At 41.6% G+C, this 24,209-nt stretch overlaps 1 protein-coding gene across 2 annotated transcripts in view; it reads left to right on the top strand.

Moving 5' to 3' along the window:
* Nucleotides 1-24,209, top strand: part of mrpl3 (mitochondrial ribosomal protein L3) — a 67,092-nt gene that overhangs the window by 41,901 nt on the left and 982 nt on the right. Inside the window, exons 7-10 of one of the 2 annotated variants that reach the window (XR_013495652.1) lie at nucleotides 2,394-2,505; nucleotides 4,318-4,395; nucleotides 5,448-5,525; nucleotides 20,786-21,603. Coding sequence is in view for 1 of the 2 variants with exons in the window: in XM_078199747.1 (XP_078055873.1) it covers nucleotides 2,394-2,505; nucleotides 4,318-4,395; nucleotides 5,448-5,525; nucleotides 20,786-20,935 (418 nt within the window). In the remaining variant the exon portion in view is untranslated. Of the gene's footprint in view, nucleotides 1-2,393; nucleotides 2,506-4,317; nucleotides 4,396-5,447; nucleotides 5,526-20,785; nucleotides 22,291-24,209 lie in introns of those variants that run through there. The other variant, XM_078199747.1, reaches the window with a different exon arrangement.

The raw sequence follows: 24,209 nt of genomic DNA on the forward strand, positions 1-24,209 counted from the left end.
GAAATTAACGATACGTTGGACATGAGATATTGTTACGGATCAAATAAAGCTTCTAATTTCTCCAAACTTATGCATGTTGTTTTACTTTTGAATGGAGGTTCCCCAAGCTACACCGCTTCGTAGAATCCTCCAGTGCAGAAGGAGGCCGTTCGGCCCATCGAGTCTGCACCAACCACAATCCCCACCCAATCCCTATCCCCACAACCCCTTGCATTTACCCTAGCTAGTCCTCTGACACTAAGGGGCAATTTAGCATGGCCAATCCACCTAACCCGCACATCATTGGAGTGTGGGAGGAAACCCACGCAGAACGCGGAGAATGTGCAAACCCCACACAGACAGTGACCTGAGCTGGGAATCGAACCTGGCGTTGTGAGGCAGCAGTGCTAATCACTGTGCCACCCAGTCTTCTGCTTAGTGTCTGGGCTCTAGATATTAGTACTTTCCACCTGGTGTGAAACTGCTGCAACTGCATTAATTGCTGATTACTTGGCTTGCAGGCCTTATAAGTGAGCACTTAATACAGCATGTACACTGTATTACAGCATGCACACTGTATTACAGCATGTACACTATTACAGCATGTACACTGTATTACAGCATGCACACTGTATTACAGCATGTACACTATTACAGCATGTACACTGTATTACAGCATGTACACTGTATTACAGCATGTACACTATTACAGCATGTACACTGTATTACAGCATGTACACTATTACAGCATGTACACTGTATTACAGCATGTACACTGTATTACAGCATGCACACTGTATTACAGCATGTACACTATTACAGCATGTACACTGTATTACAGCATGTATACTGTATTACAGCATGTACACTATTACAGCATGCACACTGTATTACAGCATGCACACTGTATTACAGCATGCACACTGTATTACAGCATGTACACTGTATTACAGCATGTACAGTATTACAGCATGCACACTGTATTACAGCATGTACAGTATTACAGCATGCACACTGTATTACAGCATGTACACTATTACAGCATGCACACTGTATTACAGCATGTACACTATTACAGCATGCGCACAATTACAGCATGCGCACAATTACAGCATGCACACTGTATTACAGCATGTACACTGTATTACAGCATGCACACTGTATTACAGCATGCACACTGTATTACAGCATGCACACTGTATTACAGCATGCACACTGTATTACAGCATGTACACTGTATTACAGCATGTACACTGTATTACAGCATGCACACTGTATTACAGCATGCGCACTATTACAGCATGCACACTGTATTACAGCATGTACACTGTATTACAGCATGCACACTATTACAGCATGCACACTGTATTACAGCATGCACACTGTATTACAGCATGTACACTATTACAGCATGCACACTGTATTACAGCATGCACACTGTATTACAGCTTGTACACTATTACAACATGTACACTGTATTACAGCATGCACACTGTATTACAGCATGCACACTGTATTACAGCATGCACACTGTATTACAACATGTACACTGTATTACAGCATGCACACTATTACAGCATGCACACTATTACAGCATGCACACTATTACAGCATGCACACTATTACAGCATGCACACTGTATTACAGCATGTACACTGTATTACAGCATGTACACTGTATTACAGCATGCTCACTGCAGTATTGCAGTTGACCACCTAATCTCCCCGGCTTTTCTCAAACATGTAAATGTGCTAAGACTTGGTTCCTGCTGAACGATGGAAGCAGTGTCAACAGCCCAGGTTGCGAAGGTTTCCATGGTAACGTTACCTGCAGAACTGGGTCACTCGCGGATCGAGCTTTACACAGAATTTTAAATTGCCAGATTAGACTTTCCCCAAAACTCCTCCACAGCGCTGTGCAAAATTAACCATCTGCTATCCATGCGGAAGTAAAGTTTGTTTGAAAGGCAGTGAAAGCTCAATGAAAAATGGATAAACTGCAGACATCTCAGTTTGTATGTGGTTGTGATTGTGTTAGAATGCTCTTTCCAGTCACAGAACGGTTGCAGCACAGGAGGAAGTGACTTGGCTGCTCGGGTCTGCACTAACTCTCCAATCGAATAAAACACCGGGTGCGTCTATCCTGCCTTCTCCTTGTAGCCTGGCCCATTGTATCTTTTCGGATAACGGTCTAATTCCTCTTTGGCTCAATTATAACCGCCTCCACCATGCTCTCAAGAATGATTTATGATTCTCTCGAAGTAAGACTACATTTCACCTTTGGCACATACATGTTCTAACTTTTGATTACTTTTGTCTTTCAATCTATTGAAAACTCCTAGAGGAATGCATATGAATTATGAAACCGTCATTGTAAATTGAAAATATATTTCTAATCCTATGACTCTCTTGCAGAATTGGCAAAGGTTTTCAGGGAGTTATGAAGAGATGGGGATTTAAAGGACAACCTGCAACGCACGGGCAGACCAAAACTCATAGGAGGCCAGGAGCCTCTGGCCCTGGGGGTGTAGGTATTTATTCTGTTGTTTATGGAAGTAGCTTTTCCAACACCGCTGTGCCCCACAGAATGTTCAAGGCTTTAAGCTGTTCCACTTTGCCACAGCACTGGCTGAAGCAGTTTGCTATTATGTTCAGTTCACTCGGGTGGGTGGTTCATGTTCCCGGCTCACTGCAGTTCTTCAAGCCAGCAATAGCTGCAGTGGCATTCACAATGATTCTAATGTCATTATTTGCATTTGAAAACACACAATTTCAGAAATTGCAACTCATTACATAGTGACACAGAGTAAATAACTAGTTTCAGAGCTTCTGGGTAATTGTTTCGTACAATAAAAAGATCACATTTGGGGTATGGTATGTTTATTACCTTGAGTTTGTTCAAATCCAGGCCAGAAATTCCAAAGTGTTTTATGAAGTTAGCCTAGACCCTACGTTTTTCATTTGATTTTGGCATTAGGGTGAGCATAAAGTGTTGCTCTCCGGGTATGATACAAATGACCCAGTGGTATAGAGGAGGTGATGGTCCAATGGTATTATCACTGGACTATTAATCCAGAAACTCAGCTAATGTTCTGGGGACCGGGGTTCAAATCCCACTATGGCAACTGGTTGAATTTGAATTCAATAAAAAATATCTGGAATTAAGAATCTACTGATAACCATGAAGCTATTGTTGATTGTTGGAAAAACCCATCTGGTTTACTAATGTCCTTTAGAGAAGGTAATCTGCCGTCCTTACCTGGTCTGGGCTACATGAGACTCCACAGAGCCACAGCAATGTGGTTGACTCTCAGCTGCCCTCAGGCAACTAGAGATGGGCAATAAATGCTGGCCAGCGACACCCATGTCCCACAAATGAATAAAAAAAGGAAGCTTTTATCAAACAAATTTTATTTAAGAACACAGTTAGAATATAACGGAAAGAATTAGCAAGAATTAAACATGACACAGTATAACTCCTAACAGCTAGCTATCTCTGCTGTTCCAGGTTAAACACCATCACACAGACACACACTCTTTTTTAGACTTGGCATAGAAACAAGTATGCTCCCGTGATGCTGGAGTTGCAGTTTTCAACATCTGTCTGAATTGATCCTTGAATGTTGGATCAAATCTCTAAGGCTTCCTGTCCTGGAACTTTCCAGAAAGCCTCTGGATGGAGAGAAACAGACACACTGCCTTCTTCCACCAGCTTCTAGTAACAACCGAGAAACAAAACTAAAAGCTTGACTTTTCTGTGGATAAAAACCCAGTATATCACCTGACCTGTCAGTCAACCTCAATCAAGCTCCACTCAACAATCCCCAAAGGACCATTTAACCTGGACCATTTAGTCCAAAGTAAAATCAGTATGATGTCCATTATACTGCTTCAGTAACAATTAGAGGACACCGGCTGCAGACAACACGGTGCCGACACAATCCTGCAAAGGGACAAGATTAAAATACATTTCTTAAAGGCACAGTATTGTCACAAGTTCTGATGTTTCCCTCACATTACAGTCTATTGCCTTTTTGCACTTTTGTACCACAATTTTAATCTGTATCTTAAACTTAACGTGAATGACGATGAACATTTAAGAAATTGAATTTGTTTTCCTCCTCAAATTGCTTGTGGAATATTAGAATTCTATGGGTAATATATTTCTACAAACATAGCTAAACAATACAAACATTTGGGCTAATGGGATTAACAAGGTGATTGCAATCTTCAATATGAAAAGATATTAAATCCAAGCCACTATATGCAAAGCAGTATATTGCCTGGCGTTTATCCCATCCATTGTACCATGAGGTTTTTCTTGTCATCTTGAATGCAGGACCCTGGTAGAGTTTTTCCTGGGAAGAAAATGCCTGGAAAAATGGGGAACATCTACAGAACGGCATACGGACTGAAGGTGAGATTTACCAAGCTTGCCCTGTTGTGATTAACCCTGGGGTCAGAGTGGAGTACAGAGGGAGGAGAATTGTTGTACTTTCATTTCAATTGGAACGCCTTAATCTTTTTCATCAAACTTGAGATGCCTGGTATACCTACTTTATGTGACCGAATCAAGATAATGGTCATGCTTGAAGGAACTAAAGTTTTTTCAAAGCTACTTTTTACAATTGAAACTGCTATAAACTATTGGGAGTCATTTTGTACCATTGAATTATATGCTGCAGAGAAGGCTGATGTTGAGGTTATTCTAAGAACTTCACCAGACCTTTAGGTCTTCCTTCTCAAGACTTTTGCCTAGAGTCACATGCATTCTATTGCAAGTTCCATGCTTGTTGCACAGTTTGTGGAAGCGTATTGCAGGACAGGTTGTTTGTCTCTGCTGTACGTTTAGACATTATCTGATGTATTCTGGTGAACAGTAGTACTTGGCTTACTCAACTACAATTATAGCTTTCCTTGCAGTGTTTGGATGGCTATTTGCAAATTGGCTGTTTCGTTTTAATATGTTCCAACATTGACTGCACTGCAAACCAATTTATCGGCTGTGAAGCACTTTGGGACATCACAAGGTTGTGATAGGTGCTATATGAATGCTAATTCTTTCTTTATACATAATGGGTCCCAATTAATATCTGAATTTCCTTACTAGAGAAGAATAACCAAGACATTTTGATGAGCTCAGTTTTGATGTTAATGGAGTAAAGTCCCCGTTGCATTTTTTTTAATTTTAAGTTTTTAGATAGGAATTTATTAAATAAGCCTTAAATAGGATAGTGTGGGGGGCTGGGGGAGAATGGCAAGGCAAATAATAAGGAATGTCACGCGCGCACAGCTGAAACCTTTTGATCTGTGTGCTTCAAGGTGTGGGTTGGCTTTGGCTGTAGAGAATCGTCCATTGTGTGTCTTGATGGAAAATGTTTTGATCATATATGCTGTCTGTAAGGTCTTTTTACGTTTCTCGTTTCCACTGCAAATTCATTTATTGGGAAGGTATTTATGCATTCATAGGTCTGGAGAGTGAACACAAAAGAGAACATCCTTTATGTTCATGGATCTGTCCCAGGGCACAAAAACTGCTTTGTGAAGGTAAGAAGATTATGAACTACAATATATTTCAATAACGAGTTGATAACAATAGTGCAAGAGTAGTGTTTGCGGAGTGGAATAATTCACTCATCTATCTCTCAAATTAATGAAGCAACTATTCCCCACCTTATAGGTGCAAATTATATCTGAAGACTTTTTATAGGTCTAAGGTCTGCGGTTCTCTTGCTGTGCCTCTCTGTTTCTCTGTCTGCCTCACCCACATTTTCTCAAAAGCTTTTCATCCTCCTTGTTGCATTATATATCTGACTGTCAAGAAGCCTTTTAAGGAAAGGCATAAAATGGAGAATTCCAATGAGGCATCATATTGTTATAGTTCCAGCTCCAGGTGACATTGATATGAGACGGTTCTTGCTCAACCCCACTTTTATCTTTCTGATTGTAGCCAAAGCACCTCTAGCTTCTTTTCCCATTTCTCATGCTCATTTTCAAAGCCTTTCAAGAATTCATCTTTGGTCGTCTCTGCCTCTTGATCTGATGCTGCTTCTTGACAATATCATCCACAAACATAAGATCAGCTTTGCACAGTAATGCTGAAAGCACCCAACTCTATCTCTTCACCATCACTTCTGAGCCCCCATCCAGTACCTCTGTGCTTTCTAACTCCTTGTCCCACATCCAGTCTTGGATAAGCCATAACCTCCAGGTGAATATTGGGGAAAACGACAGCTGTCAATCTCACCAGCTCCATGCCCCTCTCTGGTCACTAACTCAGACTATTTTACAGCTTTGGCATCCAGTTCAAACCAGAACTGAGCTTCCAACTCTATTATATTTTCATAAGTAGTAGAGGCAGGTACAATTTTGTCTTTTAAAAAGCGTTTAGACATTACATGGGTAAGATGGGTATAGAGGGACATGGGCCAAATGCAGGCAATTGATACCAGCTTTGGGGTTTAAAAGAAAAGGGGCGGCATAGACAAAATGGGCTGAAGGGCCTGTTTCCATGCTGTAAACCTCTATGACTCTATGACCTACTTAATATTTGCCCTTTGTCTTGTCCTTTAATTCAGGTACCAGCGAAACCCTGATGCATGTCGTTGTCACCTGAGTTCATCTCCAATGCTCCCCAAGCTCCACCCTCTAAGTGTCTGCTCCTCCAGTTCTCTCCATAAATGCACCATCCTATCTTTGCTGAGCAAAACTGGCTCCTGTCCCCCCCCCCCCCCCCCCCCCGCCCGCCCCGCCCGCCCTCACCCAATCAATCAAATTTAAAATGTGTTTTTTAAACCGCTTTGTGGTCCTGCACTATTGCAACCTAATGTAGCTCTACATCCTTTCCTCCTCTCCCCCTCTCCCTCTCTCATGCGTCACCTTCCTTTCTCCCATCACTGGGAGCACACTTTCAGCCTCTGTGTAACTAATGCCCTTTCGGAGATGAATTCTGCCACCCTTGTGCCTACTTGTGCCTCCAGACTCTCAGCAATGTAGTTGACTCTTTAAATGCCCTCTGAAATGGGGTTGTAAGCACTCGGGCCAAGGGAAATTAGGGAAAGGCAGTAAATGCTGCCTTAGCCAGTGCCATCCAAATCCCATGAATAAAAAAAAAAGCTGTTGCTTCCCTTTCTGTATCCAGTTATTATCTCCTCTGTGATGAACAGACCCAGAGAAGAAGTGAGCTGAGGGGCACAGAAATGTGTACATTGCAATATTTTTATCTTTATTCGAAGTGCATTACTACTGCTTGGTTGTGAATAAATTGCACAAGAAACCAGTTCAGTTGTATTTTGGAAATTAGCAAAGTAATTATCATCAGGTACTCTAATATTCACAACAGTTTGATCTGAACTGGCTAAAGAAAGAGCTGATCTCTCCATCCAGGGTTTGACAGGTTTAGATAAAATAGACAAAGAAAAGCTGTTTCCATTAGCTGATGATACGAGGCCCAGGGGACACAGTACATAAGTACATAAGAAATAGGAGCAGGAGTAGGCCATCTAGCCCTTCGAGCCTGCCCTGCCATTCAATAAGATCATGGCTGATCTGATAGTGGTTTAGTTCCACTTACCCGCCCGCTCCCCATAACCCTTAATTCCCTTATTGATCAGAAATCTATCTACCTGTGTCTTAAACATATTTAACGAGGTAGCCTCCACTGCTTCAATGGGCAGAGAATTCCAGAGATTCACTACCCTCTGAGAGAAGACGTTCCTCCTCAACTCTGTTCTAAACTGACTCCCCCTTATTTTGAGGCTGTGTCCTCTAGTTCTTGTTTCCTTTCTAAGTGGAAAGAATCTCTCTGCCTCTACCTTGTCTAGCCCCTTCATTATCTTATGTCTCTATAAGATCTCTCCTCAGCCTTCTAAACTCCAACGAGTACAGGCCCAATCTACTCAATCTCTCCTCATAAGCTAACCCCCTCATCTCTGGTATCAACCTGGTGAACCTTCTCTTTACTCCCTCCAAGGCCAATACATCCTTTCGCAAACAAGGGGACCAAAATTGCACACAGTACTCTAGTTGCGGCCTCACCAGTACCTTGTACAATTGCAGCAAGACCTCCCTGCTTTTATACTCCATCCCCTTCGCGATAAAGGCCAACATTCCATTTGCCTTCTTGATCACCTGCTGCACCTGCAAACTGAGTTTCTGTGATTCGTGCACAAGGACCCCCAGGTCCCTCTGCACAGTAGCATGTTGTAATTTTTCACCATTTAAATAATAGTCCATTTTACTATTATTCCTTCCAAAGTGGATAACCTCACACTTGTCAACGCTATACTCCATCTGCCAGATCCTCGCCCACTCACTTAGCCTATCCAAATCTCTCTGCAGACTTTCCGCATCCTCCATGCAATTCACAGATTTAAGATTTTTGGGCAGGGAGAGATGTGAGGAAGACTATTTTAGTGCAGCGAGTGGGAGTGACCTGGAACTTGCTGCCTATCCGGGTGTTTGAAGCAGACACAATCAATGATTTCAAAAGGGAACTTGAGGGCAATCAATTTGAGGGGCTATGGGGAGAGATTGGGGGAATGGTACTAACTGGATCTCCTACAGAGAGCTTGGATGGAGTGAATGGCAGCCTCCTATGGCATAATGGCTGAGTATTCTTTATTATTCATTGTCCTTATCTGCATCAAGTCCATTTGTGGTGGGACATTTTCCTCTTGCACTACTTGTGAAGACTAGGTTATGACGATGCAGCATAAAGCTCTGCAATGAATCTTAACCCCATGGCAATATTTCTAAACATTCCATTCTTCTTGCTCACCTGCAAAAATAGACTTCCCTCCGTCCTCCTTAATGTGCTAAAATCACTGTGTGGAAATCAAAATTTTTTGAATGATTTTCGACTGTAACCTGTTCATTCTCAGAATTTTTAAATTGTGGCACACTCCAGTACCTTCAGTCAATCCTTCCACTGACAAACTGCAAACTTTTGAAACTCAAACCTGTCTTCACAGTTTGCTGATGTACCTTTCCTCTCTTCAACCTTCATATCTGGAACCATAAAGCATGACCTTTGCTTTGATTTCTCAAATTACAAAGAAATGTAATTTAATGTTTGGTTATTTTTGTTGATTCAAAATAATCCCAGAAAAGTGGGTTTAATTCCAGTGGATGCATTTGGCACTATCACCTTGATAGTGCCACTTCAGAATACTGAAATCCAAAATACCGTGGGTCTTTTCTGCTTTATCACCAATCATGTCCAATTACTTTGCTTAAGAAGTAAACTTGCAGATGTTTTTTCATTCTTTTTCTAATGGGACATGGGCGTCACTGGCTGGCCAACATTTATTGCCCATCCCGTTTCAGAGGGCATTTGAAAGTCAACCACATTGCTGTGAGTCTGGAGTCACATGTAGGCCAGACCGGGTAAGGACGGCAGATTTCCTTCCCTAAAAGACATTAGTGAACCAGATGGGTTTTTACCACAGTGGTTTCGTGGTCATCATTAGACTTTTACTTCCAGATTTTTATTGAATTCAAATTTCACCATCTGCCACGGTGGGATTCAAGCCTGGGTCCCCAGAGCACTACCCTGGGTCTCTGGATTGCTACTCCAGTGATAGTTCCACTATTCCCATTTTATTAATGTTCCTGAGCAAACTAATATACTAGACACTGCTAAATGGAAAGAAAAGCCAACATATCTAACGTAACGTCGAATAATAAAATCTGATACATAAATTTGCATCTTCAAATCAGCTTCTACCTGTCAGTTTGAATATAGGAGAGGGGCTTGTACAGCCTCGAGATTTAGACATTGGGAAATTGTAAAACAGTGGAGCAACTTAACCACATGCGGTGCTTGTTTTGCTTACAGCATGCTGTGTGTTTAATTTGTTTTGGAAGAATAAGAAATGCAAATTGTTGTCATTTATTGCCACCAGTAAGTCAAACGTCAAGGTGCTTACACCTGAACTTCTGCAAAGAAGGTCATATAACAAGTCAAGTTTAGTGAGCATTGCTTTGATCATTTTGTGCGCTCTCCATCCTAGATTTATATCAAATGCTGCCTTGTTTCAACCTGGCATCTCCGGCTAGTTGCTCTGACGGGTTTGTTCCTAATTATTTTAGCTAAAGTTAAGCTTGGAGCGCTCTCTCCTTAACCACGCAATTGTCACTGACTAGCTTCAATGACTTTGTGTGTCTTTGTTTTCTCACACGCTAGTCCCAAGACAGATTGAAGAACTTGAGTCATAAACGGGAATTGATGTGGAATCTGCTTGATTGTGACAGCTGCTGCTTTTAGGAAATAAAGTCTCGCTGCCAAAGATCACCTGTTTCAAAAGCGTGCCCTGTTCAAAGGGAATAGAAAATCATAAAAATCTGCTGACGTACGCAGTTCTTGCAGCTGTGCCTACTGTGTGTTCAGAAGCATCATGTACATCATTAATAAGCAAATTTATACAGATGATTAAATTACTAAGCATAATGCTTAACGTTATTTAATACAGAGGTCTTGACAGTGCTGTCACCCATTAGATGCCAAAGGCTGATCTGTAGCAAGCTGCGAGAAGTGAAGTTGGGGCATTTTGCTGGAATTACGAGAGTTATTCCTTCTACAGCAGTCTACTATGTTAGAAATAAAATGTTGGGAGACTAGATAAGCTTCACAGAGGTTACAGCATTTAAACTGAATGTTTAAGAATGGTGCTGGAATATTGACGATACAGTCAGTGGGATAGAGATTTGATCTCCATTATGCTTAATTTTAACTCTGTTGTGTGATTGTTGAAGAGGAGAAAATGACCGGAAGGACAAGGCTGTGGTTGATTTAGTAGCCAAAATCATAATCGAATGTTAATTACGCAACTCACCTATCTCACCAGAAAATTCTAGAATATTGGGTCAATGTGAGTTGCTCCATGAATGCTTAGCCTTTAGCTCATTAAACTTGAGTATTTTCTCTCTTTTTGATCTTTCTGTCCTCCAATCCCCATCTCCAATCTGAGGTAACTCACAGGTGCTTACTGTTTGAATCTCTGCTAAAGCTACCCTGAAAACATTAATTGGGAAGTACTGGGGAATGGGGCAATGTGACTGGATTTCTGATTTAACTTCCCTCCCTCTCTGTGGGACAGCCGAGATCAATAACTCAAATGTGTGGAGATTTGGACTCTTAGGAGCTGGGACTTTCAAGTAAGTTACCTTGAGACCACCTTGAATGTGCTCATTCGACTACAGGTGTGTGACTGATTGTAGCTTTTAAAATTATTTTGATGAAATCAGGGCATCGCAGGTGAGGACAGCATTAGTTGCCCATTCCTAATTGCCCTTGAACTGAGTGGCTTGCTAGGCCTTTTCAGAGGACAGTTAAGACATTGCTGTGGGTCTGGAGCAACATACAGGAAAGACAACAAGTTTCCTTCCCCAAAGGAAAGGACATTGGTGAACCAGATGGGTTTTTACAATAGTTCATGGTCACTATTATTGAGACTATATACTCCAGGTTTTATTCATTGAATTTTAATTCTATCAGCTGTCATAGTGGGATTTGAACCCATAGATCTTAGGATTACGAGTGTCAATGATATTACCACTACATCATCATCTCGTGTCCTGGTCTCTCTTCCTTACTGGGGGAACTAATACAGTGGGATTGAAACCCAGTGCTATGTTTCGGGCAGGTTGTGTAGAAGTCTCTTTGGTTAACAGACCAGTTAGAAATACAGCACTCATGTTGGTGTTTTCTGCTAGTGGATTTACTTAGGACAGTGACTAGTGGTCACGAGTAATTATGTAAGAATTAGCATATTGATGAGGCCCTGTGTATTTTCAATTAGTTGTATTGACTTAGAAATTACCATATTTAAAAAAAAAAGATTTTCTGAAGAAAAGATCAGCAGATGTGTAAGAACTTATCCTACACATCAACTCATGCCAAATATCACACTTTGTAACCTGGTTATCAACATGATCTGTACATGATGAAAGATAAGACATTGGGACATGAAATGGGAGCTGCAGATGTCCAAAGCATGTGTTCAGATTGCAACGACGGTCATCCATGAGCCAAGTACAATTTAATTTTCAGGGAGGCGATGGCCTAGTGGTATTATCGCTAGACTGTTCATTCAGAAACTCAACCAATGTTCCGGGGACCCGGGTTCGAGTCCCGCCACGGCAGATGGTGGAATCTGAATTCAATTAAAAAAAATCTGAAATTAAGAATCTACTGATGACCATGAAACCATTGTCAATTGTCGTAAAAACCCATCTGGTTCACTAATGTCCTTTAGGGAAGGAAATCTGCCACCCTTACCTGGTCTGGCCTACAGCAATGTGGTTGAATCTCAACTGCCCTCGGGCAGCTTGGGATGGGTAATAAATGCTGGCCAGCCAGTCTTGCCCATGTCCCTTGAATGAATAAACAAAATGATTATATACCGAGGGATTTTGTAACGCTATTCTGGACAGGGTAGATTGGGAGAAACTATTCCTGTTGATGGAACTGCCAAGAGCCAGAGGGCACAGGTTTAATTGTCAAAAGAAGCTGTGGCAATGTGAGGAAGAACGTTTTCACACAATGAGTGGTTAGGATCTGGAATATGCACGGCCTGAGAGTGTGGTGGAGGCAGGGTCAATCAAAAGGGAAGTTGGGTCATTATCTGGAGGGGAAAAGATGGGAGAATGGCACTCGGTGAATGTTCTCAGAGAGATCCAGCACTTACACTTATGGCCTCCTTCTGTGCTGTAACCATTCTGTGATGCCTTTCTCTGTTTACAAACTCACACAATCTTCAGCCTTGCGTGCAATTGTAAAATATTGCACTTCTGTCCAGAAAGTTCCTTTAGCTTCATTAATTATTCGGTAATTAATTTGTGGCGTTAGTCTCCACCACCCATTTCTCCAAACTTGAACAGATGCTTTTCAGAGATGCCATCTGCGATGTAAGAAGTCATTATTTGTCGGCTTCTGGGTGAATAACATTAGACAGAGAAAATTAGCTGTTCATTGATTGAAATTGTGGTGATGATTACTATTCTTACTAAGGCTGATGTGCTCAATTTTCCCCCCATTATTACCTTTGTTCCCCACATTCTGTGCTGGACATTACTATTATGAACTGTTCAGCGCCTGTAATGAGTTCCCATTATGTTTTCCTACACAAGCAGAGAAATAATTTGAATCAGTAGTTTGTGCTGAGTGATTTAAACATTCCATTTTCAGTCACTTTTGTTCATCTTGCTAACTGATCATTTGACATTATCTAAAATACTAAGAAGTCATTACAGGTAGTGGCTATAAAGGAGGACAGTTGAAACCAATTAGAATTTTTTTTTGGGAAGCAGTTCCTGTTGCCAGGCAAAAAATTAACCATCATCCCCCCCCCCCCACCCCCGCAAGCCCCTCAGAATTAAGTGGCAAATTGTTTTGATTTGACAGTTCAATTTTTCTCTACTGCTGATTTTTGTTCGCTTGCTATCAAACCTAAGAGATGATTAATAAGAGGAAGTGAACACTAAATTTGGATGGTATAGTTATACTGATTTAATATTTGGAGCAAGGTGCATATAGATGTAAATAACACAGTTACGATCCCAGTTGTTGTTTAGCTGGATGGGAAGATCCCAGAATGGAACCGTCACTCTAAAGACCATAACATACTTTTTGTTTGGAAACACGGAGGAAGTCACAGGACCGCTAATTAATTTTAACAAGAAATTCGATTTATTAACCTGAAAAGGTTAATTATGATAAAATATTCCTTTACTTCCCCCCCTTCCCCCAGCTTCACAAATATGCACAGATTTTAAGGTTAGCATCTTGGGCTATAATGGTCTCAGTAACACAAAGTCCCTTTAAACACACAGGCTTGCTGTGGTAAGACACATCCTCCACTCCGAATCTGATTGAAGTTCTGTGGATTTCTCCTCTGAATCCCCCCCTCCCCGCCCCGGGTGATCCTTATACCATGCGGAACTTTGTGTTACTGAACTCTGGCTTCCACACAAGTGATTTCAAATTCTGCTTTCAAAAAGAAACACTTTCAATCATCTTTTAAACAGTGCTTTCTCTCATTTGTTTGTGTTCAAAAATCCACTCTGGGATTTCCAAACTATTCTTTCAATCAAAGCTTCCATTCCACTTTTAACAAGGAATCCAGCATCCAGGTTTTACATCTCCCCCTTCAGAATTTCTTTGTCTTGGCTGTTGCACCAATTCTTCACAATTGCTTTAACTATCGATTCCCGACTGTATTAGGATGGCACCACACTTTTGATTTACCTCATTTTATCTCATTCATCTCACTTTAAATCTGATTACTGTAGCTGTCTTTTCAATTCAGAACACTTTTTCTGGTTTTTCCCTTGAATTCTCCTGAACAGTACCTTGCTTCTTGGTCTTTGTTCTCCTGACTTTAGTCTTCCTAATGTCCCAATTCCCTGGTTGTCTGGACTTTATCAGTTCTCTGGGAAGTCTGCCTTTTGCAGCTCCCTTGCCCTGCCCGGTTTTTCTTCTGGCAGAGTTGAGAGATGTTCACTCCCCAATGTCCCATCTCCTACTGCCCTAGCTTCCAGTTAAACTAAGAACAAAGGAAATATCTTCTCTCTGGGAAGTGGCCCCTGGTTACTAAACAATGACTTTTACTTCTCTAAGCTTTTCTTTACTTTTCACATGTAACTTCTCTAAGCACAATAGAAGCACAGTTTGAATTGAAACCAAAACCCCCACACATACAAACACCTTTATCCAGCATAAAACTAATTATAGGTTTACTCTTCCTTACACAAAAACTAAATTAAACCCACTTAAAACTATACCTTATTTCTAATATTTACCAATACAAATATGAATCCCTTGAGGCTACCTTTGTTTTCCTGACAACATGTCAAATCAGGATATAGACATCTAGAATGGAAACAGATGAATGAAGAACAGAACTGTGGAGAGTGATAAAAACTTGAATAGCAGGAGGTGGCAAAGAAATAAGATGCAAGAAAAATATGCCATTGTGCAAATTAACAATTAATGATTTTGTTAGGGTTACTTTTAATCAAATTTGGGAAACTACAAAATTGGTGATGGCTAATCAAAACAAACTGCACCTCTGACAAATGTACCTTTGTAGCACCTATTAGTCTTCTATGCCAAAATTGACCTCTTATTGTTGAGAGGTAATAATGTGACATTGAATGCCAACATGTGACTTTTAGAAATTCTTTAAATCCAGACTTTCTTTTTCTCCTCAAAATCCAGGCTAAATATGTTCACTGCACAGAAACCCTTTGACCTATTGTGCTATTGCTAATGCCATTGCCCCATTCTTTCCACATTGCCCTTTATCATCATCTGCTTGAAGTGCTTATCTACTCTTTCCTGAGAAATGCTGTGCATCTCCATCACTCCTGAAAGTCGTGTTTAGATTAAAACATTTAAACATTTGATGCATGCAAAAGTTGTACTTGACATATTAGCCAACAGCCCAAGACCTTTTTAGACTGTTGGACTCTGGTTGAGGCATTCCCGTGGCACGTGCACCAGTTGATGGTGACTGACAGTTGCTTGGCAGTTAACTGTTGGTCACCATCAACTGGTGTAATCTTCAAGGCAGTGCCTCTACCAATTTTGTAGTCTCCATGGCAGTGCCTCGACCAATGATAATCCACTCAGAACTCTCTTCTCGTACGGTAAAAATTGTTTTTCCCTTGTGTTTGTATTCTTGAAGTGTCTTGATGACTGCAAGATGAAAGCTTTGACAAGAATCTTTTGTTCAGCAGTACTCAGGTCCTGCACTGCCAGACAGCTTGTCATGCAACTGGATTCACACCAAAATGTGGATGTAGTTGCCCTGGATGCTGTCTTCACCATCTCAAGAGAAATCTCGAGTCCCCATCAGTCTGAAATTATGCTCCAGGATCACATTTGCTTTTCTGATTAATATAAAGCCAGCATTGTTGGTAAACGGAGAAGACCGAGTATTCAGGTGGTTCTGAGTAATTCTGGCATGTGTTTATGCCCTCTCCTATTGAAGAGGGTGTGTGACACAATGAATTGGATTAAAAGTAAGATCTTTGTCATCATTGGGAAGTTAACAGAGTGGCTGACATAATCACACTGGTTTACAGCATGGAAACAGACCCTCCAGCCCAACTTGTCCTCGTCGCCCAGTTTTAACCACTAAGCTAGTCCCAGTTGCCCGCATTTGGCCCATATCCCTCCATACCCATCTTATCCATGTAACTGTCTAAATGCTTTTTAAAAGACAAAATTGTACCCGTCTCTATTACTGTCTCTGGCAGCTCGTTCCAGACACTCACCACCCTGTGTTTGAAAGAATTGCCCCTCTGGACCCTTTTGTATCTCTCCCCTCTCGCCTTAAACCAATGCCCTCTAGTTTTAGACTCCGCTACCTTTGGGAAAAGATGTTGACTATCTAACTGATCTATGCCCCTCATTATTTTATCGATCTCTATAAGATCACCTCTAAGCCTTCTACACTTCAGGGAAAATAATCCCAGTCTATCCAGCCTCTTCTTATAACTCAAACCATCAAGTCCCGGTAGCATCCTAGTAATCTTTTCTGTGCTCTTTCTAGTTTAATAATATCCTTTTTATAATAGACACGGATTTGAATTGCTCCTCACTGTTGGTGACATCTGAGAAAAAAATTCATCCCTGGATTCCAGTTCTGTATCTGAGTGGCCAGTTTAACGGTGTGTTGCTGGTGACCTTGAAGCTGGTTATCTTTCACCTTATTAGTTCCAAATAGTGCGCAAGATGGGGGGTGAGGAGCAAGGGCACTGTCGAAATTGGAACAATTTGTATCCTTAACTCAAAAAAATATAATTTGTGACCTGGAAGCACTGACAGTACTCCACAAATCTGATGGATTAATACCTGTCTAGCACCATGGGTCCAAATAACAGTGCTGTCCACTTTCAAGGTTCAGTTGTTCAGCTTTATTGGATGGGTTGATGGCTGAAATCTTGGGATGAATTTATTTGTGTTATTACAGATTGCTGCACAAAGTCTTGCCTGTTAAATGAAAAAGCTGTAATATGAATCATTTATTCGCTGAGCCGCAGAAATATCCTTCACTACGGTGGGGAAAAAAATGAAATTTGAGCCAGCTGCTTATTTTAAAGCAAACAAAATTAATTAGTGCATTAATCATTGCAGAATTGGAAGGCAAGTGGTTGAAGTTGCTTCCCAGTGTCTGTTGTGTATGTCACCCCAGCACTAAACAGATTTGGAAATGTGCTACTTTTCGGTTGCAACAATATCCTGTTATATTTGGAGCTATTAACTGGTGCAAATTTGTTTTAAGTATTTAATTTAAAATTGATGTTGTCTTAAAAATACGAATCCAGCTTCTTTTTAGAATGTATGCTTTTTCAGAAAATGAACAACTTGCAGTTATCTAACATAGAAAATTCCAAATTGGGCATTCACTTTTAGAGTCATCGAATCCAACAGTGCAGAAGGAGACCATTTGGCCCATCGAGTCTGCATCGACCACGATCCCACCCAAGCTCTATTCCCATAAGCCCATGCATTTACCTTAGCTAGTCCCCCTGACACTAAGGGGCAATTTAGCACGGCCAATTCATCTAACCCGCACGTCTTTGGACTGTGGAAGGAAACCGGAGCACCCGAAGGAAACCCACGCAGACACAGGAAGAACGTGCAGACTCCGCACAGACGGTGACCCAAGCCGGGGATTGAACCCGGGTCCCTGGCGCTGTGAGGCAGCAGTGCTAACCACTGTGCCACCGTTTAGATTGCTGATTCTGTCAAGCAAAGTTGCTATTATTTGCCAGAAATTGTGTGCTCTGTATTTCCGATTTCCCACAATGGTTTTATTAATAAAGGGCAGAGGAAGTGAGTGCAATTAATATCGCACCAGCTGGTTCTCAAATCTCTGTTTTCAGCAAATAAAACAATTTCCGTAAGGATGCCCACACCCATTATGATCTGAAACTTAGATCCTTACACCTATCATGGCCAGAACAAGGTGACAAGAATTTAGCCCATTACCCTCACCGCGGTCTTAAGCACCAGATGGGTTGTCTGCCTGCTCTGCAAGGCAAGAGGTCAAATTCATCCCATCATCTGTGTTTAGTTTTACCGCGAGGGGAGGCGATGGCCTAGTGGTATTATCACTAGGCTATTAATCCTGAAACTCGGCTAATGTTCTGGGGACCCGGGTTCGAATCCCGCCACGGCAGATGGTGGAATTTGAATTCAATAAAAAATATCTGGAATTAAGAATCTACTGATGACCATGAAACCATTGTCGATTGTTGGAAAAACCCATCTGGGTCACTAATGTCCCTTTAGGGAAGGAAATCTGCCGCCCTTACCTGGTCTGGTCCACATGTGACTCCAGAGCCACAGCAATGTGGTCGACTCTCAACTGCCCGCCAAGGGTAACTGGGGATGGGCAATAAATGCTGGCCAGCCAGCGACGCCCATGTCCCACGAATGAATGAAAAAAAAATCTGTGTATAGTTGGTAGATCCCATCCCAGAGTTAGCTCGTGACCAATTCCTGGTGCATGTGAATATCTGACTAGAAAAATCAACAGTTTAACTCATGATCTCATTCTCTGCAACTTATTCCTCTTAATATTCAATCTTTCACCTTCCAAGAATGTAGGACTGATGTGCCGTACTGAAACACCAGTGAACCTGAGTGCATTCCAAGTTAACAAGGGCCATTTTATATTATTGTCACAGCGTTAGTTTCTGAACAGTACTGGCATCTTCCAGTCGACAAATTCCCTTTACTTTTCCCCTGTTCAGCAGCGATTGTACTTGTGCCACGGATAGACCAGTGCAAAGAAAAATGGCGAGAAAGGGTAATAATGGAAGAAACATCTCGCAGCAAGGGATTTTTTTTTAAAGCTAGACTTTTGTACATAGTCCCGAACACTGTTTGATTATGGATTTACAGTTTTTCTAATAAGAAACTGAAATGCAACAGGCAAGTGGATGGAGTTGTGAACACATCTAGAGATTTACACTGATCCCATGGAATTCTGCTGCAGTTAACCTGGGGCTTGAATGCTGTGGTTGGATTAAGGCATCAAGTCACATTTTAAAATTGCCACACAAGGGGTTCGAAAAGGGGGTAAGTTTTCAAAATCTGGCTTACTGGGTTGGGGATCCTTATATCTGTTGCTAAAACATCAAAATACTTTGCCAAAGAAAGAGACGCGAGCAGCAATGAACAAAAAGCTTTTGTCATCGAGGTAGGTTTTAAAGGAGGAGTAACAAGTGGTTTTGGCACAGGGGAAGGTCCGGTAGAGCTTGATACAGTCCAGTCAGACCCGGCAATGGATAGCTAAACTACTTGTGCACCAGAGTTTGGGCCCATTAGACCTGAAGAAGCAAAGTTTTGGGATAAATGGGGAAGGACGTCCAGGATATAAGTGAGGAAATATTTTGCAGCACGGTGGCACAGTGGTTAGCACTGCTGCCTCACAGCGCCAGGGACCCAGGTTCGATTCCAGCCCTCGGTGACTGTCCGTGTGGAGTTTGCACTTTCTCCCCGTGTCTGCGTGGGTTTCCTCCGGGTGCTCCGGTTTCCCCCCTCAGTCCAAAGATGTGCAGGTAGGTTAGGTACATTAGCCGTTGTAAATGCGCAGGGATAGAGTGGAGGGAAGGGCCTGGGTGGGATGCTCTTCCAGAGCATTGGGATTCTATGATTCTAAAGGCACCAGTGGAGGTGATGTACTGAAATCTATTTTCTGGAATATGAGACTTCTGCTTGGATGTTGAAGTATGCAGTAAAACCTAGACAGTCTGAAGTTTATTTGGTTTAATATAAATTGAGTCTGAGTTCGAAGAAGAGCAGGGGATTTATCTCTGCTGTCATGGCTAATGTTAATCCCTCAATTACTTGTTGCATGTAAATTAGCTGCTCTGTTTCCTATATTACAATAGTGACTACATTTATACTTCAGTGGCTGTAAAATGCTTTGGAACTCTGAGCTCATGAAAGGCGTTATGTAACAATACAAATCCTTCTTTTGAACGCCCAGTATTTGCAGTGGGTCCAGAGGAGGTTGTCTGTATTTATCAGTTGTCCGTACACAAAGGTCACACAATAAAGCAAAATGATACAGATGCTTAATAAATGGAAACACAAAATGCTGGAAGCACTCAGCTGGTCAGGCACCATCTGTGGAGAGAGAATGATAGATGGAGTTAGCATCTTAGGTCAGTGACCTTTTTTGTCAGAACCCAGGGTTATATTTCACATCATTAACTGTTGTGGTCAATTCATTACAGGATTTGCCAGGGATAGCATAGCGTACGTGCTCTGCATCTGACTCGAAAGATCAGATTATTTTGTTGAAATGAAAATATAGAACAGGCTTCAACCAAATTAAGAATTTTCCACAAGAATTGGTTTTATGATTGGTTTGGGCTGTGTCGAACACTGAACTTTGTCAGTGGTGGTTTAACACATTAGAAGTTAAAGTAAAAGTTTATTTGTTAGTCACAAGTAAGACTTACATTAACACTGCAATGAAGTTACTGTGAAATTCCCCTAGTCGCCACAGTCCGGCGCCTGTTCGGGTCAATGCACCTAATCAGCATTTCTTTCAGAATGTGGGAGGGAACCGGAGCACCCGGAGGAAACCCACACAGACACGGGGAGCACATGCAAACTCCGCACAGACAGTCACCCAAACCGGGAATCGAACCCGGGTCCTTGGTGCTGTGAAGCAGCAGGGCTAACCACTGTGCTACCATACCACCCATACTCATTTTGACTGGTTTAAAGATGCCGTTTTTGTTTCGCAGTGCCTTATTTTGTTTTAATTTTATCCCAGGTCAATGACACCACACTGCCAACTCATCAGGAAGACAATAAGAACCCGCCATTCCCAACTTACTTTGCTGATGGGGACGAGCAGCTGCCGGAAGACATCTTTGATGATGCAGTGTTCCAATTCTCTGCATCCTCGATCATTGAGTCCTAGCGTTCAACGCTCCGAGATGTTCCCTTGGCGGATTCTTGTATCTCTGTTATCAAGTCTACCAGAGACCTTTATTTCCGTGTGATTGGCTGGCCTGCTGGGTGAGGTTTGGAGAGAAAAGAATAATAATAGTGGGTCACGGAACAAAGTGTTAACCATGAATTGAAAATGCAACAATGGTTTAAATAAAGAATACTTGAGAGGTTTTTTTTAGCTTTTGGGTTAATTGGATGACCCAGAATGATTTTAAGCAACATGAGTTTATTGGAGGTTGCTGAATGATGTTCTGAAAGAAGAAAAAGTCTCGCTGCAAAACTGTGACCATTTTATTCTTTGTAACCCAGTTAGGGACTGCTGAATCTGCCACTTTATCTAGTTCAATTACATAACACCACGGAAGGACATTCTTTTAAAGTGCTGATAATCAGGACTGGAAAGTCCCCGGCAGAAAATATACATAAATTAAAACATTTGTAGAAAATAATAATCTTCTCAGTGATTTATTGATTTGATTTATTATTGTCACATATTAACATACAGTGAAAAGTATTGTTTCTTACGCGCTATACAAAGCATACCGTTCATAGAGAAAGGAAGGAGAGAGTGCAGAATGTAGTATTACAGTTTGGTCTGAGTAGTTTAAAATATTTTAAAACTATTTGGGTGACACAGTGGTTAGCACTGCTGCCTCACAGCGCCAGGGACCCGGGTTCGACTCCTGGCTTGGGTCACTGTCTGCACATTCTCCACGTGTCTGCGTGGGTTTCCTCCGGGTGCTCCTGTTTCCTCCCACAGTCCAAAGATGTGCAGGTTAGGTGGATTGGCTGTGTTAAATTGCACCTCAGTGTCAGGGAGTAAATGCCTGGGGATATGGGGATAGGGCCTGGGTGGGATTGTGGTTGGTGCAGACCCGATGGGCCAAATTGCCTCCTGCACTGTAGGATTCTATTGCAGTATAATGGGGATTTGCCCTGTCGTGTTCTGTAACAATATAAGACATTGGGGAAATCTCTGGTTCAATCTTTTTTTTGCTGCGTTAACTAATCTCTAAAAGGCAAAGTTATTGAAGCTGCAGTTGGCTTTATCCGCAATGTTCAAAGCTTCCCGACAAATATATCATGCATAGTAACGTACCATCAAACACTGTCATCTCTGTCATTAGACGACACATTAATTCTGTGAAAACGCTTAGCATCTTTCCTTGCTGCTACCAGCTCGTGTACAAGGGAAGCACCAGTTAGCATGTTATATGACACAACATGATGGAATTTGATGGTAAACACCAGATGACTTGTTTTCATTGCAGCATGACAGTGTAAAGAAGATTAAATGCCTTGTGCTTTGAAGAGGAATGTGTCAAAAAAAGCTTTTGCCGTTTCTGTTTCCTGAATTCTATACTTATTCAGCAATATCAACTGATTTGACCCCTTTATACTTGGGTTTAAATTTTGCAACCATTTTAGATTCTATATTGTCGCAAGTGGCTTATCCGTGCTCACATGCAGTTAATTTAACTTGTATAGAACAAGCTGCCAACTATCAGAGTCTTCTAATCTCTGGGCGCTGATTAAATTGTGGGTATATATATACCTGCTGTCCTTCATGTTGTGAGGGTAGAATTTTTATTAGCTGTCTTGTAGCAGTTCTGAATAATTTTACACCTTGTAATATAGGACCTGAAGGCATATTGCTTGAAAGTTACATCATCCCTGGACTGTTTCTGATAGACCACTGCAGGACAAGTGGCATCTGCAGTATTTATGTATTTTGATTATGTTTCAAATTACTTGAAGGTCAGTTGAATATGAGAGTTTGGATTTCACCCTAGTAATCACAATCAAACTCTGTGTCCATTGTCATTACTCTAAAACTGACAACTTTTGGAGTCCGCCATATGCGCAGTTAAATGTGAAAATTGGGAAGATGCTGCCACTGATTTTGCACTTTTCCATTGTGTGTGTTGTTGAAGTGCCAAAGACGGCAACCAATTGGAAATCATTGAATTGATACGACCTTCCTCTTTAATGCTGCAATATCGCTTGAAACCCCCTCCCCGCAAAAAAATACACTTTGTTCATGATATTGGATTTTTAATGGTGCATTAAGTCATAACCACTACTGAACAGCCTCTTTGACCCAGAAAGCTAGCTTTGTATAAAAGCAAAGTACTGTGGATGCTGGAATCTGAAACAAAAACAGAAAACGCTGGAAAATCTCAGCAGGTCTGACAGCATCTGTGGGGAGAGAATAGAGCCAACGTTTCGAGTCTAGATGACCCTTCGTCAGAGCGCTGGTTTTATAGTTGTGCAATCAGGTTCCATTACAATAATTCCAGTTTGTTTTTTAATGCGTTTGACATTTCAGCTTCTAATATGTATGTCCCAATCTTTGTTTCATTCTAAAATGTATAAGGTCTGATGAATTTCCTGGTTTGCAGACTGAAAATTTCTTCAATTTGCCTCCTCCTCCTCCTAATTCCTACATTGTTTACCTTGCTTAACGACATCGTTGTTGGTGGATGCCTGGACCCCTTGTCTTAGTACTGTGTTCAAACTAACGTTCGGAAAGGTTCATCCACACCAGGGAGATGGTGTGGATTTCAATGGGGTGACCAGTGAATGTGATTACTCCGCTACTGACCTCCGCATTCAGGCTGTTAAATTGTAAATTAACTCATTGAATTTCGCATCCATTTTGTATTAATGAACCTGGGCATCCAGAAATAATTCATGCATTCCGTTACTTCCAGGTTAGGTTGATGGGCCATGGTAAATTGTCCCTTAGCATCCCAAGGTGTGTAAATTCATAGAATCATCATAGAATCTCTACAGCACAGAAAGAGGCCATTTGGACCATTGAGTCTGTACCAACCACAATCCCACCCAGGCCTTATTGCCATAGCCCCACACATTTACCCTGCTAGTCCCCCTGACACTAGGATCAATTTTAGCATGGCCAATCAACCTAACCCACACTTCTTTGGAGTGTGTGAGGAAACCGCAGCACCCGGAGGAAACTCACGCAGACACGGGGAGAATGTGCAGACTCTGCACAGACAGTGACCCAAGCCAGGAATCAAACTTGGCTCTCTGGCGCTGTGAGGCAGCAATGCTGACCACTGTGTCCCCCACACGAAAAGAGCACGGGAATTGTGACTCAGTGAATCATTCTTTCAAAGAGCTTTCACAGTTGCAATGGCGTGAATGGCCTCCTTCAGTGCTTTATAATTCTGTGACTCGACAATGCTGTCAGGGTCACAGAAACCAATTTCACTTGG

Source organism: Mustelus asterias, chromosome 2 (assembly GCF_964213995.1).
Source record: "Mustelus asterias chromosome 2, sMusAst1.hap1.1, whole genome shotgun sequence".
In the NCBI taxonomy this organism is placed as follows: Eukaryota; Metazoa; Chordata; class Chondrichthyes; order Carcharhiniformes; family Triakidae; genus Mustelus; species Mustelus asterias.